The sequence below is a fragment of the Elephantulus edwardii genome, unplaced genomic scaffold, assembly GCF_000299155.1.
Source record: "Elephantulus edwardii isolate Elephantulus edwardi_28Jun2011 unplaced genomic scaffold, EleEdw1.0 scaffold00176, whole genome shotgun sequence".
NCBI classification, from domain to species: domain Eukaryota; kingdom Metazoa; phylum Chordata; class Mammalia; order Macroscelidea; family Macroscelididae; genus Elephantulus; species Elephantulus edwardii.
The window spans coordinates 952,452-966,352 of NW_006399926.1; the positions used below are offsets into that span (position 1 = coordinate 952,452).

Here is a 13,901-nt window from a genome sequence, read left to right on the forward strand (position 1 = left end):
GAAGGGAGGGGAGTAAGCCCCAGGCCCCCAGGTCTCCATCCCAGGGAGCCCACCCCTCCCTGGCTTCTGCCTCCCCACTATGCACAGATCCATTGAATTTGTCTCCCCCTGTTCTAGTACCAAGGAGCCCTCCATGTTCCTTCTAAGAGTTCCTGGAAGTTTAGGCTTCTTCATCTTGGTGACCATCTTTTGGGTGAGGTTTTCACATCCCTAGTCACAGGGTTTGTCAGGAGTCGACTCTTTTCTTCTGTTGAGCAGAAGACTGGAGTTTAGACTGCAGGCTCAAAAGGGCTGCAGTGGAGTGGAGGCAGACATAATTCCCTGGGTGGGAGAGGTAGAAGCTGCGGAGGTGGGAAAGAGGGGCAGAGGAGTCTGGTTTCTGCCATGTTCTCTCCCCAGGCTCTCCCCATCCCTTTGGCTAGGAGCCTGATTTCACTGTCAAAACTTAATCCCCCTCCTTTTACCTACAGCAGTGAGCAGCCAGCAGGGAGGGGGGGGAGGAGCCCCAGCAGTGTCTGCAACCCTAGGCCCAAGGCATCCCTCCAGCCCAGGTCCCTCTTTTCCCACTATGCCTTTGTCCTCCCTGAAATGCTCCTACACATGCTGCCCTCTTACTTCCAGAAGCCCACAACTTCTACAGTCCCAAATATATCATCCTCCTCAAAACCTGGACCTCCAAACCAGCCTGAAGAGTCCAACTCCCTTCTTCAAACTTGACAGTTCATTGGCTACTTTAGGATTAAGCCCTACCTAAAAATTCTTTCTGTAATCTAATCTCAATCCCTCCTGCTGCAGGGTCAAGCAACCTCGCTACTTTACCCCTCACTCTGTAGAAGCCATTAATTTCAGAGGTTTCCTCTTTCACAGCCCAGAAGCCAGACTCAGGACCTCTTCGATTCTTAATCTCAGTTCTAAAGGTCAAATCCTCTAGCCCCTCTCCTTTGGCATCAGGCTCCTCCTCAACTCCAGCCACGGATCCCTTTCTAAGGCTCATCCCCAGACTTGCAAGGATAGTATGGGCTCGAAGAGCCTGTTGTCTGCTCCACCCCTGGCCACGCTGGCAGGGAGGGACGGGGCGGAGAACCAGGGACCAGATGCAGCGTTTTCTGTCCCCATCTCTGAAGGAGCTGAACGGAAAGCCTCAGGGTCGGCCGTGTTTAGGGCAAGCGGGTCCACATGTACTTCTTCGCCGAGAGCAACAGGGCTTGAACGTTGAATAGGCCAGAAAGACTCTATTCACTCCTGACTTCACCTCGCTCTGGGCTCTGCTCCTTTGCAGTTTTATTGTTGAGTCTCCTGTCCTGTAGAACCCTCTTTTCTGGGTATCGCCCTACCCCCACCCCGCTCACCATCAGGGTCTCGCCCCAATCCCGCTTAGGGCTCCTTTTGGTTCTGTGTCCCTCCTCCCTTCTTTGATCTCCCACTTCAAAGTGGAGCCCAAAGCCACTCCTTCCGCCCATTTCACCGCTCAGGGAGGTGACACCTGAGACCCTGCCCCTCCCCCTCCCCAGGCACCAGCCTCCCTACAGCCTCGGGGGTGGCAGCGCTGCGCGCCCGGCCTCCCGCCTCTGCCCCCCGCCGCCGCCCCCGACCCCCTCGGGGGTCTGGAGAAACCAGCGGCGCGGAAAGAGACTTAATAAAGAGCTTGTGTCAAGCGATGGGTTGTGACCTTTGCCCTCCTCTCGCCTCGTGCCTTGGGCTCCTACTTAACCCTTCGCTGCCTGCTCAGCATATTAAGAAGAAATGAGTCACTCGGTGCCGATTTCCAGCGTCTGCAGGCGCACCCCCAACACCCCCGGGGCCAAGCAGCGAGGGGTTAGAGAAGGCAGGAAATGAGAGGAAAAGCGCGGCGCTGCTCCCTCGCGGCCCTCCGAGTGACTCCAGCAGGGGGCGCCGTTGCCTCTCCAGGTGCCAGCCCCCGGGGCGCCCCCGGCCCCTCTCCGAGTTCCCAGCAGTTCCGAGCCGCCCCAACCGATCCAGTTCAGGCTTCAGTGGAGCCTCAAACAGCTGCCCGTTCCCTTTCCCAGCACCGACTTGCAAAACAGAGTTTTGCCCGCTAGCCCACAAGTGGGATCATTGGGTGTTCAGCGCCAGGGAGTCGAATGCACCTCGTCAGACTGGGGAGACGTGCGAGACGGGCCCATCGAGCTGCTGAACGGGTCCCGGTCTCTTCTTCAACCGCAATCCAAAAAACGCTCGTCTTCCCTCCATAACCTTGTCCTGGCCATTCATTTGCTCTGGAGCCATCTCGGCCTCCGATGTACCCTGGGACGCCCCCCGCCCCCCAACCCGATGGGGAACTAGACCAGAGGCCAAAAAGGAGATAGCAATGCAGGGCCCCAGGCCCCCCCAGGTGGGGGGGCGGGGCAGGGGCGGAGCCACCTCATTTCTGGGCAGGGGCGGTCCTGGCGCCTGGTATAAAAGCTGCCCGCTGGGTCCCTGGCCAATTTTGGGGTTGACCTGAGTCGTCTCTTACTTTAAGATCCAAGCGATCCCCGCCAAGGCGGCAACGGGATCTCTTCTAGAGGACTCCGCGTCCAGTGCTCCAGCCGAAGGACCTTGGAAGACCACCACCTGCGCCACCACCATGCCCAATTTCTCCGGCAACTGGAAGATCATCCGGTCAGAAAACTTCGAGGATTTGCTCAAAGCGCTGGGTAAGGTTTTTGAGGGGCCTGGGCGGGGCGAGGTGGCGCTGGAGCCCTTGGAGGAAAGATGAGAAAGAAAAGGTGGGGTATCAAATCAGTAGGGAGTCAGACAGAGTCTGGGTTTAGGAGGCTGGGCGCCTGCATCCCCAAAGAAAAAGGGGCCAGACGCCTGGGACACAGGACACTGAGCCCGGATGCTTAAATCCTGCTTTCACCAGCCGGGCGCCCACGAGTGCCAGCGCCTGCGGTGACTCAGAGCCTGTGAATCAAGTAGAAACCAGAAACACGAGGTCGGCTTCCCTGAGGGGTGAGGGTGGGCTAGCCTCGATGCCTTGGCTGGGCTGACCAGTACAGAAGCTGCCCACTGGGGCAGAGTCACAAGCTTCCTGGCTGAGAATCTGGGTCCCTACCCCACTGAGCCCCTCCGGGACATGCATTCCTTCCCAGTGTCCCCTCCCCGCCGCTGTAACTCAATCCCTGGACAGGTTCATTATCCTTCTGTGTGCGATCCACCCATCAGGTGATCCTTGGTCCTCCTTTGCCTCCCCCCCTCTTCCCCTCTGTGAGAGAAATATTTTCCTACAGCTTGAAACTCCACAGCCCTAAAATCTCTCCGGATAATTATCACTTTCTTGTATTTCAGCAAATGGCTTCATGTGAAACCCCAGCTCCCTATTTCAGAAAATTCCAATCCTCTCTTCTTTCTCTCCAGAGACAACTCCCCCAAACCTGGTTCCCACCCAGTTAGGGGTGCACTTGGCTGAGGTGATAGAAGCTGAACCACCCCAGACTGTCCCTCCAGGCTTCTGGGAAGGAGGGAGGGTCTGGGAAGGGACAGAGCTCCATCACTGGGAAGATTTCTGTGCAGGAACATGGAAGTTAGACTGCATTCAAGACGCCCAGCAATTGAGAGTTAGACCTGGGAAACTGTGAGCTTAAGGATCACCCCAGGGTCTTTCCCAGGCATGAATTTCTGGACTGAACAGAGAAAATAAAGACCGCAATGGGGGAGGGACCTGTGGAAGTTTGTCTGGACTGAAGAACAGTCTGGAAATTCTGTGGGGAGAGCCTCCATTTCCATTGTTCCTTGATGTTGAGTTCTCCCTGCAATCTAACCACAATCCTTATTGAAATTAAAGACCAAAACATAGAAATTTTCCTTTCAGAAAGCCTAGTTATCACTCCTCCTTCCTCGTCTTCTCTTGATCCTGGCCCCTGGCCCCAGTGGATGAGGTGGTGGCCTGGCACCCCCAGGCCTTAGCTGGAGAATAAAATCCAAAGCCTAATTCAGTTGTCTGCCTTCAGTCTGTTTGTCTTCCCTGCAGGGTCCCTTGGAGCCACGTGCCCTCCTCAGACCCTGCTGGGGGTACAGATTGAAAACAGACCTGTTAGACAAATACAGCCCTGAGCCAGCCAAGGTCAGCGAGCCTGCCCTCAGCTCCACAGGCACCAGAGGCTGGCTGGCCTTCTGACTGCAGCCTCTCCTCCACAAGAACCTCAATTCCTTCTCAATCCCGTTTGACTTAGTACAGGGATCCTCTCCTGATGAGGGATGCTCAGGCTTTTGATACCTGACTCATCCAATGTGAACAGCCGATAGCAGGATAGACTTCCCTGACAGTCACAGACAATGAAATAGTCCTCTTGCCCAAGAAGATAAGATGGGTTGTGTCACATCTACCTGCTCAGTTGGGCCTGGCTCCAAAAGATCAACAGCTAAGAAACTGGGCTCCTATGACTCCAAAGGCATAGCGCTCCCCCTCCCTCTCCCTGGTGTCTGAAACAGAGAGGGTCTTACTTTAGTGCCGAGGAGGAAGAGAACTGATGTTGTTCTAGGAATCCAGACCTGGAGGAAGGCCAAGGACTCTGGGCCAGATCAGCAGCAGAGGAATTGCAGTTGCCTGGTCCGGCCAAGCTTGGCCCTTTTCTCCCCACCTGTTTCTCCCCTGAAGGGTTCTGTTCCAGCTCAGGGCAGGAGGCCAGGCCAGGTGAGGCGGGGGTGTGCAGCGTAGCCTGTGCCAGATGTTCCTCCCAACCTGCAGGTCTTCCTGCCATAGGGGCTTTCTAGGGAATACAGAAAAAGGTCTAATCTGAGAGGCATGGTGTGCACAGGGATTCTGGATCCATAGAGGCTAAAGGAGAAGGCTGACCCAGCCAAGGTGGTAGTGGGGTGGTTCTGGAGTGAAGTAGGGAGCACTGTTTCTTTTTTCCCTTTCTTTGGGGCAGGAGGGAATTCTGTTAAGGAGAGAAGGACCTGGGAGCCCTACAGGAGGGTGAGTGAGCTGGTGGTCTGATGCAGGGAGCTTTGAGTCCCAGCTCTGGCTTTCTTTTAATCTTCCCTCTTCTGGATAAAAATAATAGCAATGATGACAAGAACTACTGTTCCCTAAGACTTTATATGTGTGCTAGGTCCCAAACACATCTCATCCCATTTGATAGACTTTTGAAGAGGCTATTATTTTCTTTTCAGTTGAAGAAATTACAGCTCAGAGAGGTTAAGCCATTTGTCCATGGTGGGCCATCCGCTAAGGGGCTGAGCCAGGCGGAAATCACCTTCTAATGACTCTCAGTGCAGAGCCTCTGGCTTCCCAGGCTGCTGGCCCATCTACAGATGGAAGTGGCTGCTCCACCTTCACCATGCTGAGAACTCCTGCTCCACAACTGACTCAAAGAAAGATCAGTGGTTTGAAAAGTGCTGCGCAAGAAAAGTCTGGTGATCTGCTTCTGTAAAGATTACCACAAGAAAATTTTATGGCATAGTTCTACTCTGGGACACATGAAATTACTGATCATGAGTTCAATTGACTTAGTGGTAGTGGTTCTGTTTTCTTTTTGTTCTGTTTTCTTATTCTCCTCATTTTCAGGAGGGGCAGACTAGTGGCAAACAAAGCCTTCCTGGTACCAGGTAGCAGGCCGGACAGGGTAGAGAGAAATGGCTCCTAATTCCCAGGACAGGAGGGGCACTCTGGTGATGTAATCTGTAGGTAGTTGTGATGCTAACCGAAAAGGGGTGCCTCTCTGGGGGTTCAAATCCATGGGACAAAGATAGGTAGTCTCCTCCTATGTGATTCACAGTCTGAAAATCTGCTAGAAGGAGGGTCAGCCATACATTGGTTCCAAGCCAGCCACAATGAGTTTGAATCTCTGAGTCCCAGGACTTAATCGTGGGGCTTGACTGGGGAGGGTCCACCCTATACTTGGGCAAGGGCAATGATGCAGTGGCAGAGTGGAGCCCATCCCTGCACAGGGTCCAAGCCCAGGAAGACAAAGGACTAGAAGTGAGCTGCACAGAAGCAAAGCCAGGCCTGCAGCAGATGCTGGCTGGGTGAGGGGCACAGAGAGGAGCTGCCCCAGAGTTTTGTGCAAACACAAAACTGAGATCTGGGGAGCCCCATCCAGGGTGACTCAACAAGGCAGGGCCTGGGGGTGGGGAACAGCCCCTAGGACAGGATCCACCTGCCATCTCCACCCCAGTACCTTCCTGGGTACCCTCACGTTCTCCCGCCATCAGCACAACCTGCTCTAGCTGTCGCATGGGGTAGGCATGAGACAAGTGCCTGGAGCACCCTAAAGGTGAACTTCTGTTTTTCAGGGGTGAATATGATGCTGAGGAAGATCGCTGTGGCCGCGGCCTCCAAGCCAGCTGTGGAGATCAAACAGGAGGGAGACACTTTCTACATCAAAACCTCTACCACAGTGCGGACCACTGAGATTAACTTCAAGGTTGGGGAGGAGTTTGAGGAGCAGACTGTGGATGGGAGACCCTGTAAGGTGAGTGCCCTTGGGATCATGGGAGCAGGCAATGCCAGATCCCAGTAGAGGAAGTTTTTGAGTAGTGTTGGTGTTGGGTGGGCCCGGCCTTTATTCCTCCCACTGCATTTCCTTGCCATGGCCCCCTTCTCACGCGGCCATCTCTTGCTTGCAGAGCCTGGTGAAATGGGAGAGTGAGAACAAACTGGTCTGTGAGCAGAGACTTCTGAAAGGAGAGGGCCCCAAAACCTCCTGGACCAGAGAACTGACCAATGATGGAGAGCTGATCTTGGTGAGCTCCTCTTCCTCCCATGGCTGTTCTCCTCACACTGCTGGAGCTGGATCACGCTGTCCTGACCCCATGCAGTGCCCTGTGGGAATTAGGAACGATGCTGCCTTCTTTGCGGAGTACTCTGTGCCTCCCATCCTGAACCAGGGCCAGCTCTGCATGTCAACAGGCACGAGCACTGAGGGCCCCCCTTCACCCCCCACAGTCCCCTGGGAAATCCTCCTGGCTTGGAGAGAAGGAAATGGGAGTCATCCCTGGGACTCTATTGTCTTCCTTTCTATGATAGGGACCAGCCTCTGAGCCAAGAAACAGGTTTGCATTTGGGGACCATCCAATCCTCCTCATCTTCCAAAACCACAGAAGCTCAGGGGCCTCCTCTGCTAACAACTCCTTTTGTCTTTTCAGACCATGACGGCGGACGACATTGTGTGCACCAGGGTCTATGTTCGAGAGTGAGTGACCGTGGGTCCACACTGCCAGAGTCCACCACCGGCCCATGCTCAGCGCCCTGCCCCCACTTCCTTTCACCTTCTCCTCCTAGGCTAGCTGTCCCCTCACCCTGTCACTTCTGGAAGTCAGTCACTAGGATGCCTCCTGCAGTCTCTGATTTATTTTTATTTTTTACCTCTTGTCTCATCCTCACACTTCCTTTGAGGGATGGATTGATTGCAGGAGGTCCCAGATGACTGCCCCCACCCAAAGTCAGCAGTCCTAGCCCCAGACTACCCCAAAACAGGATTTCCCTCTCTTCTTTCTCTGAGAGCATGTAGGGGCCAGAGTGGACAAGACTGGTCCTCTGGCTTCCACTCTGTCCCTGTAGCCTATACACGTTAGAATATTTATTTGTTAATTTTATTAAAATGTTTTAAAAAAATGAACTGGTTTCTGATTCAGTGGGAAAGGGGTTGAGAGGTTGCCCAAGTTCAGCTTTGCCTTTGGAATGTAGTGTGGGGCAGGGATAGGGTTTCAGCACCCTGGTTTTGAGTTACACAATAGGGAGGGAATGGTCCTTCCTGTCACTCTTAACCACCAGCTTTCCATTTACTGCTGAATCCACAAGACTGTCTCCACTTCTTCTCTTCTAACCTCTGTGCTCCCCTGCTGAGGTCACCAGGGCCTCCTCCTCCTGCAGATGCACTGAGGGGCTGACCATCACTTCCCATGTTCTCAGTGATGGTGACATAGCTTTCTCCTCCTCCTCCAATTGTTCTTTCTTTCCTCCAGCTCTAATCTGTGGGCAGCTCCAGGCCAGGCCCCAGTCTCCCACATGGTTCCCCAGATGAGCTCATACACGCCCACAAGCTGGCCTTTGCTCCTGCCCAGATCTCTTGGTGAGAGACCTCATCCTATCCGTTGACTCTCTGTGTCTGAGACAAGGCCATCTCTGTGACTGTCCCTCCTCCCTTCTTTGACGTCTCTTATACACCCTTCTCTTCTTGGCTCCTCGATTTAGGCCTCTTGGGACCCCTAGACTTCTGAAGAAATTCTGGAAATCTACTTGCACATCGAGGTCTAAATCTCCAATTCCTCCATGGACTCCCAGATCCTTTCTCCTCCTCTCCCTCTCCTGGCCACTACCCTTCTCGTCGCTCATCAGGGCAGCTTCTAACTTCTGCCCTGCTCTCTTACTATCATGACAGATAATGGAAAATAAACACAGGGATTGGAATTAAGAAAAAAATAAGTACAAATTGGCTCCCACATACTAGTTGTGTGACTTTGGGCAAACTGTTTTGTTTCTGAGAGCCTTAGTTTATGAGTTCTTTAAAACACAAAATAATGTATTGAATGGTTAAGGTGCTGGGAAGCTATGGGTTCAGCCAGTGTTAGGTGTGATTACATCCAGGATTCAGAACAAGGTCATCAACTTCTTCCTCATCAGCCATCCTACTCATTTCTATTTCTCTACATTGACCACATTCAGTCTGGGCACAGCCTTTCCTCCAAAAGCTCTCACTCATTACCATCGAATCAGAGCCAACTCATGGCTGACCCTCCAGCAGATTTTCAGAGGCTGTAGATCACACAAGAGGAGATTGTGCAGCCTTTTTCCTTAGAGCTGCTGGATTTGACCCACCGGAGAGGCACCACCTCTGGGTGAGCAACGTACTCCCTACCCATCAGAGCTTTCTAATGACTTCTGCCAATAGGACTGATTACAGGTTGAGATTCCAAAAGGAAGTAGCTCCCAGGGTCTTTTCTTCAGCCTCCCAGAAGAACACAATTTTGTCCTGCTTGGATCCTGCAGCCTCCTGTGGGCAAACAGTTGACAGGGAAAGGAGCCCAGTGACTAGTCTGGCCTGGGCCTCACAAAAACATACTGGACTAAAGAACAGGTTGAGCATTGTAATCCACAGCCACACACTGCAATGCCATGCATGGGAAGAAGCCATTTTCCAATGAAGAGGAACACTATGAGTCATAATTTTCTAATCTATAGGTTGGATTCTCTCTCCATACCTATTCAATCTGCAAATTATCTGAGAAGCTGGACTCTATGAGAAAGTGTGTGGCATCAGGATTGGAGGGAGACTTATCAATAACCTACATTATGCAGATAACACAACCTTGCTTGCTGAAAATGAGAGAACTTGAAGCATTTGTTGCAGAAAGTCAAGGAATGCAGCCTTCAGTATGGATTGCATCTCAGCGTTGAGAAAACAAAGATTCTTAGCACTGGATAGATAGGCAGCATCATGATAGATGCAGAGGAGATTGAAACCATCAAAGCTTCATCTTGTTTGGGTCCAAAATTAACACCCTTTGGTACCTACAGTCAGGAAATAAGGTGATGCATTGCGCTGGAAAAATCTGCAGTTAGAAACCTCTTCAAATCATTGAGGAGTAATAATGTCAGTTTCAGGACTAAGGTGCATCTGAGCCAGGCCATAGTCTTTCAGATTACTTGTTATATACCTGATGCCTTTGAGCTGTGGTGTTGGAGAAGAGCACTGAACATCCCATGGACGGCCAAGAAAACTCTCAGAGAGGGTTCTTTGGAGGCAAGAATGATGAGGTTATGCCTCACATACTTTGGGCATGTTGCTAGGAGAGGCTATTCTTTGGAGAAAGATATGATGTTGGAAAGCGAAGAAGGTCAGTGGAGGAGAGGAAGACCTTCAACCAGGTGGACTGATGCAATGACTGCTACAATGGGCTTTTGTGTGTCAGAAAGTGTGAGAATGGCACAGCATAGAACAGGGTTCAGATATTCTGTTCATAGGGTTACTATGAGTTGTACTCGACTAGATGACACCTAACAACAACAACATGAAATAGTAATTCATTTTTTATCATTATTATTTGGACTAGCAATTAGGGAGCTGTTGTGATCCAGTGGTAAGGAGTTGCACTGCCAACTCAAAGGCACTTCGTTCGAATCATCAGCTCCTCTGTTAAAGAAAGATGACAGCCTGTAAAAGATTTACAGCCTGTAAAAGCCCACTGATGAGTCATCTATGAGCTGGTTCGGACTTGGTGGCAAAAACACAGACTAGCAATGACAATCTCACAGGCAGCTGGTGTTGGTTGCCATGTAGTCGGCCTACAATTCATGGCCACCCCATGCATAATGGAGTGGAACACCGGCCCAGTCCAGCACCACCCTCGTGATCAGTTGGATTTTCATTGGCCGAGTCTCAGAAGTATCTTGCCAGCCCTTTCTTCCTAGTCTCAGTCTGGAAGCTCTGCTGAAACCTTCAGCATCATAGCTACATGCAAGCCTCTACTGACAGACAAGATAGAGACAATGGTGACTGCACACAGGCGTACTGGCTGGAAGAGGAGAATTCAGTCACTGCACCATCAGTGTCCTCTTTTTTTTCTTCTTTTTTTAAATTTATTTTAATAATTTTAATGAACATTTACAGAGATTTTGGATTTCCATTCATTCATTGCTGCACTTCTCTCCCTGCATCAGTGTCCTCTTAACCATCGTAAACTTGCAGAAACACTGACAGTCCCATGTCTCTAAACCACCTCTGCAATGCTGTCAAAGCAATCCTTCCGAAACACAAATGCTCTTGTGTGTCATCGCTGTTTAAAGCTCACTTTACTGGCATCCCCTATTTTCATCCAGAACAAAGTCCAAACTGATAATTAGAAGCCTTTGAAGACGTGGTCCCCATCCCTCACTGGATACCTTCCTCTGAGCAGACCTCTGAGGAGCCCTTGCTGGATAACTTGCCTCCTTCTCCACCTATTGGCACCAGCACTTCTCAAAGCTGGGCTCCTCGCCACCCTGGGCAGCCTCTTCCATCTGAGCTGACAGCCAGTGGTCACGCTTTGCAGCCTCTGTGTCGAGAGAGGAGCCTCCTGAGTGCCCTGGGGCTGGACGTGGGCTGGGCTCCTGCCCCGTGAGAGGTCATAGGACAGACCAGGGACTGGGGAGAGGAGAACAGAGCCCTGGGAAAGCAGGACTTCTCTCTCACTCATTTTCATTTATTCATGCAATTCTTTCCTGAAAACACAGCAATGAATAAAACAGACTAAATCCCTTCCTTCATGGGGCCCATATGCAAAGGAGACCTTTATTGCAGAAAGATAAGTCATTTAAAGAGAAATTGTTATTGTAGCTACTATCAAGTGGATTCGGACTCAGGGTGACTCCATGCTGCGGAGCAGAACTGCTCCACAGAATGTCCGAGGTTTTTTTTTTTAATTTTATTATTTTTGTGTGCGTGTGCCGTCAAATCAGATCTGACTGGTACAGGAGGAGATTGTCCCTCCTTCCCCGGCAGAGCATCTGGTGGATTCGAACCGTTCGCCTCTGGGATTGTAGTTGCGGCTCCTTGCCACTAGGCCACCAGAGCTCCCCTTGTTTTGTTTTTTAAAAAAAATTATTTTATTATTTTTGTGTCTGTGTATACCATCAAATGGGATCTGACTGGTACAGAAGAAGATTGCCCCTCCTTCTCCAGCAGAGCATCTGGTAGATTTGAACCACATACCTCTGGGATTGCAGTGCAGCTTCTTGCCACTAGGTCACCAGAGCTCCCTTGAATGTCCAAGGCTTTTAAGAAGCAGACTATGAAGCTTGTCTCCAGAGATACCTCTGAGTGAATCAGAACCACCGAACCATTTATGCTCACCCAGGGACTCAAGAAGAAGGGGGAGGGGGGGAAGAAAGTAAAAAGCACTAAAAATGGACTGCTTTAAAGTGTGGCATTAGAAGAAAAGGCTGGCTATCCCATGGATGGCCAACAGAACAAATGGATATGTCTTGGAGAAAGTGCAGGCAGAATGCTCCTTGGAGGCAAAGATAATAAAGCTTTTGGACATGTTTCTAGAAGTTATTCCTTGGAGAGGGACCTCATGCTTGGAAAGGTGGAGGGTCAGTGAAGGAGAGGAAGGTCCTCAAGCAGGTGGACTGACACAGTGACAGCAGCAACGGGTTTGAGTGTGTCAGAGACTGTAAGGCTCGCATAGGACAGGACAGGGCTCAGACTGATTGTTCATAGAGTCACTACGAGTCGTGATTGATTTGATGACACCTAACAACAACAATAAATAAATAATTGCCTCTTGTAGTAAGAGCAATGAAGAAACAAATAGGGTGGGATGGAGGAGGCCTCATTTAGATTGAGGGTGAGGTAGGAGTGTTAGGAGATTAAGTGTCAAAGGACACTTAAAGTGGGACCTAACGAAATGCTAGGGTAGAAAGAGAGGGTGCTCTAGGCAGAGAGACCATGGGGAGACTGGGTGGAGTGCAAGGTGACTGGAGGGACGTCAGAGGTTGGTCATGCAGAAGCTGAAAGATCCAAAGGCCATGGTTAAGTGTTTGTTTTATTCTTAAGAGCAAGGTGCAGACTCCAGGGTGTACTAGATGGTGGGCAAAGGGAATGAGGGTGTCAAAAGTGGCTCTTGGAAATAGTGGAGCCACCACAGAAACGTTTGGCAGATTTTTAAGAAGTTGAACAAGTTGTTGTTAGGTTCCATTAAGTCATCTATGACTCATAGTGACACTATGAACAATCGATCTGAATCCTGTCCTATCCTGTGCCATCCTCACAATCTGTGACACACTCAACCCATTGCTGCAGTCACTGTCAGTCCATCTGGTCGAGGGTCATCCTCTCCTTCACTGACCCTCCACCTTTCCAAGCATAAAATTCCTCTGTATTGCTATTGACATGTAACCCATATTGAAGGCTGTAGTCTTTGATCTTCTGTAGTAATTGCTTCAGGCTGGAACAGCATCAACTGCCGTAAATTCAAGCTGGATTCAGAAGTGACTATGACATGAAAATATCATCGCTGATGTCAGATGGATCTTGGCTGCAAGCAAAAGCCACTAGAAGGATGTTTAGTTGTATTTTACTGATTACACAAAGGCATTCAAATTCTCAAAGGCATTAATTCTTCTTCTATCATCCTTAGTCATTGACCAACTCCCAGATATATAGCAAGCAATTGAAAAATATCATGGTCAATCCTGAAGGCACGTGGTTCGAATCCACCAGATGCTCTGCTGGAGAAAGAGGGGCAATCTCCTCTTGCTAGTTGGATCTGATTTGATGGTACACAACAACAACAACAACAACAACAACAAAGGAAGAAAAAGATCATGGTTTGGACTGGGCACATCTTAGTCTTTAGATTGGCATTGTTGCTCTTCAGCCCTCTGGAGAGGTCCCTGACAGATTTTCCCAATACAATTTGTCTTTTGATTTCCTTACTGCTAGTGCAAAGAGTGTTGATTGCGGATCCCAGCAAGAGGAAATCATTAACAACTTCAATCTTTCCTCTATTTATCATGATGCTGCCTATTGGGCCAGTGGTAAGGATTTTTGTCTTCTTGATGTTGAAATGCAATCCGTATTGAAGTGTGCAGTCCTTGATCTTCTGCAGTAAGCACTTCAAATCCTCCTCAGTTTCTGCAAGCATGGGTTTGTCATCTGCACATTGTTGATGAGTCTTTCTCCAATCCTGACCCCACATTCTTCTTTATAGAGTTCAGCTCATTGAGTGATCTGTTCACCATAAAGATTGAAAAGGTATGGAGATGTGCGGGGGCGGGGCGGTGGAGGGTGGGCTGGAAATTAATCACGGGGTCACACAATTTGATGGGTCAGGTGGGTTAGGGAAATAGGAAGGAACTGATGTGAAAAACAATATATTTTAATTTTGTAAATAAACTAGAATAATTTGTTGTTGTTGTTATGTGCCGTTGAGTCGCCTGCGACTCATAGTGACCCTATGTACAACAGCCCTAA

General features: G+C 50.2%; 1 protein-coding gene across 1 annotated transcript; it reads left to right on the plus strand.

The window, feature by feature from the left end:
• The first annotated feature begins 2,495 nt into the window (after positions 1-2,495).
• CRABP2 (cellular retinoic acid binding protein 2) lies at positions 2,496-7,143 on the plus strand. The gene is made up of 4 exons (XM_006895749.1): positions 2,496-2,657; positions 6,241-6,419; positions 6,574-6,690; positions 7,093-7,143. Exons 1-4 carry the CDS (start codon positions 2,588-2,590, stop codon positions 7,141-7,143), a joined length of 417 nt encoding a protein of 138 aa, XP_006895811.1. The 5' UTR covers positions 2,496-2,587.
• Positions 7,144-13,901: the final 6,758 nt, after the last annotated feature.